The 7,856-nt window shown below is 39.0% G+C and overlaps 1 protein-coding gene across 1 annotated transcript in view; it reads right to left on the bottom strand.

Annotated features, from left to right (window-relative positions):
* Positions 1–688: 688 nt before the first annotated feature.
* Positions 689–7,856, bottom strand: part of otog (otogelin) — a 95,527-nt gene continuing 88,359 nt past the window's right edge. Inside the window, exons 52-53 of the mRNA XM_051944368.1 lie at positions 4,467–4,546; positions 689–2,600 (exon numbers count right to left, since the gene is read on the bottom strand). Of these exons, the coding sequence (XP_051800328.1) occupies positions 2,400–2,600; positions 4,467–4,546 (281 nt within the window). The 3' untranslated portion in view covers positions 689–2,399. The remainder of the gene's footprint in view (positions 2,601–4,466; positions 4,547–7,856) is intronic.

Genomic DNA, 7,856 nt, shown 5'->3' with positions numbered 1-7,856 from the left:
CATCCAACACATTTTTTAAAAGAATGTTTGAAATGCCTTTGATTCAGAATCTGCATTTTTTTCTGTTAATGTCCTTAAAGATGTGACTTTCTATGACGGATTCAAGTCTTTTCTTTTTAGATTTCAATTGACCCATAATCTGAGATTTTTTGATTTACTTGTCCGATATTACAAATTCTGAATCATGATATGAGGAATAACGGTGAAACTTTGTGTTTTTACCATTAAGAGTTCCTGAGATATTTTCTTTCAAACAGTCTCAAGTTTAAATGTGTGAATTAAACATTTTATGCTTCAAAAATTTCAGGCAAATTTGAGAAGTTCAAGTGTCAAATATTCAAAATATTTGATGTCAGATGGATTGTGTCTGGTTATTATTAAGTTGTACTGTTGACTTTTAGGAGCATTTATCATTCTATTGGGGTAACTTTGAGACTTACTACCATGTTTTACTGTGGAATTTATGACATTTTCTGTAAGCTGGAGTATTTTCGAGTGGCCTTGGCTATTAGAGTAAAAAAAATACAAAAGTCACTGATAAAATCTTTACTTTCCTTCGCTTCAGAACTGAAATAACCCGATATTAAGTCAGACTAACTGAAATAACCCTGGTTTATTTGGTAAACTCGCTTTATGAAATCGGTCCCTGCACACCGTCCTGTCTGCTAATAATCGGAGCAAACCATGATGAGGTTTCGGAAGAAATATTTATTGAAAATGCAAATGTACACTTGTATGATACAAATCCTCTTTAACTCCACTATCCATGTGGGCCTGTTGGTAACACGTTAAGAATTTAGTGCAGAGAAAACATGCATCTACAACACGCCGCCGTGTTCTCCTAATATGTTCTTTTCTCTGAAATCGGGAATAAATCAGAGTTTTGTTTCCACTTGTGTGTGTTTGTTCTCCAGTTGGGTCGAATGCTTCTCTTCTCAGACTGTTTACGGCTATCGAACTCCAATAAATAAATAAAGTGCTCCACATACAGCTGGATTTAAATCAGTTAATATGACTCGCTAGTGTTGATTATAGAAAGTATTTTTCACATCGCTGAATATACACTATATTGTCGTCTCTCTAAGAGTAACATCTAGAAAAATTTGATATTGAAAATTATTTTAGAAAGGTAGGGAGTTCAATTATTTACAAAAACAAGGCACAACATGAGGAGTTCTGGGTAAAATGTCAACTTGTTTCCTGACTATCTGCATCCCTTTAAGAAAACCTTCTTTAAATATGTGATTTTTTTGTTGTTGCTTTGCAGCTCAGATATGCTCTGAGAGAAAATAAACAACTTCACTTTTTCCTTCATTGTTCTTTTCTCTGCAGGCTGGCAGGGAGATGGCAGCACAGAAAAGCAGTAAAGCAGAAGGTTTAACTCTGAACAGCAGGATTTTAAAAGTGTTAATTTGTCAATATCTTATTTGAAAATATGAAATATATCTGAATATGTGAAACAACTCCAATAAACTGGAAGGAAATCTGCTGCTGCTAAAATTATTCAAGTAGATCTGGCAATGCTAATAATGAGTTTTTGAGAAAAAAATCCATGATTTTTTTTTTAAACTTCTAACTGCCATTCCTGGATAATGTATGGATTTAAAATATACTCAATTATTTTAGGGTTATTTTATGACATTTCTAAGAGATTTGAGAGAAATCTGCGACAATGTGTGGAAACTTTTCTAATTAATGCTACAGCTAGCATTAGGCTACAAAAATGTCTTGTCGATTAAATTGTAAAATTAATCGACAAAATTGATACCTTTAAAATCAATATTTGAAAGCCTTTTGAGGACCTGAATATCCCCTGTGTTCTGTCTTTTTAATACATATCTCGCTCTTTGTTACAGTAACACATACAAAGTTCAGCAAGAAGACCTTAAGTGTCCAGGAAACAGAAATTTGTCATTTGTGTACAAAATTTTGTAGTAAGATAACCACAAATGTGTCTCCCATTAGTTAAACTGTGATTAAAAGGGGATTTTTAATGGCCAGTATGAACAGGAGGATGATTAAAGCACCCTAAGATTGTTTCAATGTGCACAGTCTGATGTCATTTAATACTATCACAACTATTAATACCTATATTTTTAAATATTTAAAATATTATCAAAACACCATCCTCGTGTCGCATGTTTGCAACACTTGTCTTTTTTTTAACTTCTCTGGGAGAGTAAATGTATTTTTTGTAGCTGCCTGCAGTTCTGCAGTACCACCTCCCTGCCAGCAGAGGCACCACAGCGACTTACTGTGTTATCATTTACTGCCAGCGGAGCCCCTCACTCGTCCTGCTAATCACAGCCTCCCAACATCCTAAAGCCCTAAAGCAACATGGCCGATGTTTCTTCTTCTTCTACGTCTTGTGTTTTTGCAGATGTGAACACTGAGTGTGTTTAGGACCACTGGCAGGAGCAGTCGGTCGGCTCCTGGATGGTGTAGCTGACCCAGGTCGCGTTTCCACTGCAGTAGAGCTGTACCGAGCGCCGCTGCAGCCCCGTTTCCCTGCAGCACTTGCAGAAGCGAGCGTAAGTGTTGATGTTGTAGTTGTAGATGCTGGCGGACGGACACTTCCCGTCACATGACACGATGTTCACCTGCCGGACATGAAGAGTCAGTAGAGACACAAACAGTACTGGAAAAGGACTAGATGTATTTCTCATTAACTTCTTTCCTTACTAATCTCACATCCCGCTTTTTAGGTTTCTCTCTTTCCTTCAGTTTGTAATATATAGCGGGTCCTCGGTTGTAACAGCGTTTCGTTGTTACGTCGGAACTGGTTACATGGAACTACTTGACAAGCAGAGCAGATAAATACATCATCACGTGGTGCTATAAGACGGCTTTGTTTACATTCGCTAGTTGTACGCCACCTTGGATTGTGCTACATTTGCTAACTTTTTACCCTTCATTATGACTCCCAAGCACAAGTCAGACTCTTCCGATGGCAGGGCTTCAAAGAAAAGGAAAGACATCTCTATGGAAATGAAATTAGTCATCAAAAAATGCTCAAGTTGTAAAAACAGTGCAACATATTCTGTTATCTTCTTGTAAAATGACTCATACATGCATGAAAGTAATTGGTATTCATGACTTTTCCTCAAGAACTGATCGATATCGGCTTTGTTTACATTTTCGATGGATTTCGGACTTGCGTCAATCCATTGGAACGGAACTCTCACGTCAGTCGAGGACCCCCTATAGCTGGTTTTGTTTTTGCACCTGTGAAAGTCTACAAACTTACAAAGCCCAATTTCCACAACAAATGGAAGTATTCTCTCCTTCAGACATTGCCTCATGTTCAGTCCAGACCTTTCTTCCATTACCTTTTTATGTCACACGTTTACAAAGCACCTTCTTAGCAGCTGGTTTGGCCTTCCTTCACTGTCCACCAGGTTTATTTACTTGTTAGAGACACTTCTACCAACATTAAAATGTCTCATCCATAAGCAAAGAAAATGAAAATATTTTGTTGTTGGCTGCACAAGTGAACACAAGAGGCTTCATGCACTCCCAGCATCTGAGGAACTAAAGATTCAGTGGATTTTTTTTTCTTATATTGTGCCCACAACAATATGGAAATCCTTGGAGTTAGCATGTCGCGCAGCTAACGTAGCTAATCTTACTGTTTGCTGTGACTGTACGGCCACAGACCAGAGCTAGGCCACACTGTAATACTGAGGGAAGCCAGTGCATGAAAACATTGTGTGTTGTTGGACATAAAGTCTACTGGAATCTCCCTTTGTTCTGGGTCTGATTTTGGTTCAAGAATGTTTGGCTGAACTCCAACGTTGAGTTAACAGCTAATAGCTTCTAGAGGGCTTCATTTGAACCTGGGGTTAAAGGACAGGACTGCTTCACTTTTGTCAGAGTGGAAGGAGCTTTAAAGAGACGGGCGCTAAAATATAGCTGCAGCAATGTACATTATGAGAACAAAACCGCATTTTTGAAACCAAACCAAGTAATCATTTTCTAGTGGATGCCAAAAATAAGAATCTAAACCTGTAACTAATCCTAATATGGGCTCTTTAAATCTCTGCAGGACACTACTGCTGATGAATCTGCAGCCTCTGATCTGCTGTCCACTGTGTTCATCTTTATTAAATCAGGTCAAAGGACAACAAACTACTAAAAAAAATGGCCCTTTTCAATGCTGCACACACCAGAATGGCCCATTATGCTGTTGTGCAACTCTGGAAATACAATAAAAATAAACTGAAATAGCAAATGGTCTCTATGTGCTTCCCTGTTATAGCCTCAGAGTGATCAGACAATGATGTTAAATTCATAACAAATGCATGCTCCAGTTTATATCTTCATCTATTCCACTTACATGAACCAAAATAGCAGGTAGAGTCTCCAGTGCCATATCTAGACCTTTCACTTTGCAGCTGTCGTTTTGGTTGCATGGTTAAAACGGGGCAATAATACCAAAATAACAGAAAAACAGACATGAAGCTCACCGGTCTGTTGCTGCGGCAGTCGTTCTTCCTGATCGTCATCCTCACCGTCACTTTCTGACACGACTTTCCGTCTTCTTTGCCTGTTTACACGACAGCAAACCAAAAGAAATCCATCGGAACAGAGGCAGAATGAAACACCCAGAACAAAATATCAACCAGGAGGGAGAAAAGGAAGCTGCTGACCATGCAGAAGCAGTTTTAGATGAACAAAAAAGGATTGTCTATGATATCATTAGAGCTAAAAAAAAAAAAAAAGCATAAAGGAGAAAAAGGACAAATGAGACGCAGCAAAAACATTCAACAAATGTTGGAATGATAAGATCAATCATGCATGAGATGACTTTACACAAATCTGACTTAACATTTTAAGATCCGAAAATAAAGCCAGTAAACATCCCATTAACACACACACACAGAGCATAAACATAAAGATGCTATGTGTGGCATTTCACAGATTTTACACATGAAGATTGGTTTTCTACTTCTTGTCGCATGAGAATTGTTTCAAAACACGACCTGTATCTGTGGAGATGATTTGGAAGGAAAGAAACCCTGACGGTGTCACCGGTGTCCCTCCACTGGGGTTCGAGAAAACAAATCTATAAATACAAGCTGGAAGTGTGAAGTTTCAAGTATGTAAATGAAACCCGACCCTTACTAAGAAATGAAAGTGAGTATATCTGTTCTGCTGCTTCGATTTAGACCATCCTCTAAACCCATGTCCTGAATCAGCACTGGGACAAATCAGAACTTTTTGTTGTGTGCATTTAGAAACAAAAAACAAAGCAGGGGTTGCACAATTCATATACAATTGACCCGACGGGATCCTTCAAATTGTGGAGCTGCAACAATTGTGTATCACATGTGACCCTGTATGAGAGGAGTCTAATAAATAATCTTGGTCTCAATGCATCAGTAACAGTTTGGGGAATTCCTTAGCTATGATGTAAATATACACTGCCTGGCCAAAAAAAAAAAAAGTCGCCACCTGGATTTAACTAAGCAAATAGGTAAGAGCCTTTAGGAAGGTAGGGAGTTTACTTACAGTGAAGAATATGTTTCAGCTGCAACAACTTATTCAACCCTAACTGATGAGAGAGGAGTTTCTCATTTCTGAAACAACCGTGTTGGAAGACATGTCCTGTGGTCATGGAAAGGATGTTAATCTCTTTTATAAGGGTCAAATTATTGGCCTGCATCAAGCAAAGAAAACAACTAAGGAGATGAAACTACTAAAATCAGGTTAAGAACCATCCAACGCATTATTAAAACCTGAAGGATAGTGGAGAACCATCATCTTTGAGGAACAAATGTGGTCGGTCATGTGGTGTGACGAGTCCAGATTTACCCTGTTCCAAAGTGATGGGGGCATCAGGGTAAGAAGAGAGGCAGATGAAGTGATAACCTCATCATGGGTTGTGTCTACCAGCCTGTAGGGGTTAGGGTAATGATCTGGGGTTGGTCAGGTTCAACAACATTATGTTCCCAAAGAATGAGGTCAGCTGATACCTGAAGATACTGAATGACCAGGTCTTTACATCAATGGAATTTTTCTTCTCTGATGGAATGGACATGTTCCAAGATGATGATGCCAGGATTCATGGAGCTCACATTGAGAATGAGTGGATCAGGGAGCATGAGACATCATTTTCACACATGGATTGTCCTCCACAGAGTCCAGACCTCAGCCCCACTGAGAATCTTTGGGATGTGCTGGAGAAGACTTTGACTTTATGCAGCGGTCCGATTCTCACATCATCAATATATGATCTTGGTGAAAAATTAATGCAGCTCTGGACAGAAATAAATACTGTGACATTACAGAAGCTTATCAGAATGATTCCACAGAGAATGTGTGCCAAACTCAAAGCTAAAGGCGGTCCAACAAAATCTTAGAGTATGCAACTTATTTTTTGGCTGGGCAGTGTATTTAAGTATATGAGAGATATGAGACTGCAGCAGCTTGTGTCATTCACCTGCATGAGTAGTATGTTGTCAAAATGCTGCTCTACAAAATCATCTTTGTTTCGAAACCTACGTTGCCGTCATATAGTGAATGTTTTTCCTCTTAACGCTTTTGCTTGACCTTGATGGAAAGCATCGAAGTTGAAGAAAAGTGTGAAGAAGAATTTATGAGAACTTAAAAACAACAATCCGAGAATAAGGCTGCACTAACACTGAGAAATCATCTCATTTTCTTTCATAAAGGATGGACAAGTCTGTCCTGTGCTGAAGGCGATAAGACAGGCAGCCCTTTTCCTCAGCATTCAGAGAGTTAGACCAACTCTTATCATAGCTGCCATTATGACACTTTCAGGTCATGGTCACAGTTAGAATGTACACTACTGTTCAAAAGTTTGGGGTCACTTAGCAATGTCCGAGCAGAGAGCATTGTTGGGGATTAGCAAGCAATAGGCCACCATGACAAAGACTTCTGTGACACTTAATGACCTACAACCAGCATTCATGTGCAATGTCAAGCTGGGGTTGAGTCTGGAAGTGTTTTCCTGTCTGTGTATGAGATGTAACTGTGCTGACTGTAGACTAAATCAGCAATGTCAGCACAGGATAGATAGTCACTACATCCATTACGGACTTAATGTCGCAAACTGGGTGTGATGACAGACGTAAACAAAGACTCGGCCTTCGATTCGAGTCAATAGTTATCAGCTAGAAAAAGCATTGATCAGCCCAAATTTTCTTTTTGAGATCAGAGAGGAAAATCCCAAGATAAGGTGAATTGGGTGTATTACAAGGACTGTGGTCAAAGAAAGACTAGAACTTTTGCAGTCAGAGATTTCATGTTCTGAATTGAAACACTTAATAACTTGTCCTATGTCATGACAGATAGGTGGCCCTCCTCGCAGCACTTAAAGCAAAGTTGTGACAAATCAGAAATGATAATAAAATGTATCACTGCTTATAGTATAGTGAAAGAAAAGCCAGCTTTTACCAACTTTAGGTCTCAGATCATTCAGTTTAAAATGTTTAGAAACATCAAGAAATTACCAACGTGTATAGGAATTTACAAAAAAGGCAACCCTTTATTCACATCTGAATTATTTTTTGGTCTCTTTGCTGCACTTTTATAGCTAATAAACTCCAACATTACTGCAGTCTACCAGTTTTACTCGTTATTCAGGAGAAAGTACAGCTTCAAGATCACCCAAATTGAATTTATATCAATTCCTATGACAATGGTCAACAATTGGATGTGTTTGATCCATCCTGCCACCAGGTCTGACATGGCTGAGTCTTATAAATGCCACACGTACCATCTTCAGTTTCCCACAGCGCCCCCTGCAGTGCTGCAGCAGATCCTCTACATGTTGGATGGAAAGACCCCCGACACCAGAACACATCGGTTTCTACGGACACATGCAAACGTCT

Source organism: Acanthochromis polyacanthus, chromosome 2, assembly GCF_021347895.1.
Source record: "Acanthochromis polyacanthus isolate Apoly-LR-REF ecotype Palm Island chromosome 2, KAUST_Apoly_ChrSc, whole genome shotgun sequence".
In the NCBI taxonomy this organism is placed as follows: domain Eukaryota; kingdom Metazoa; phylum Chordata; class Actinopteri; family Pomacentridae; genus Acanthochromis; species Acanthochromis polyacanthus.
The sequence above is the reverse complement of the archived record's forward strand: the minus strand, read 5'-3'. Positions and strand labels throughout refer to the sequence as shown.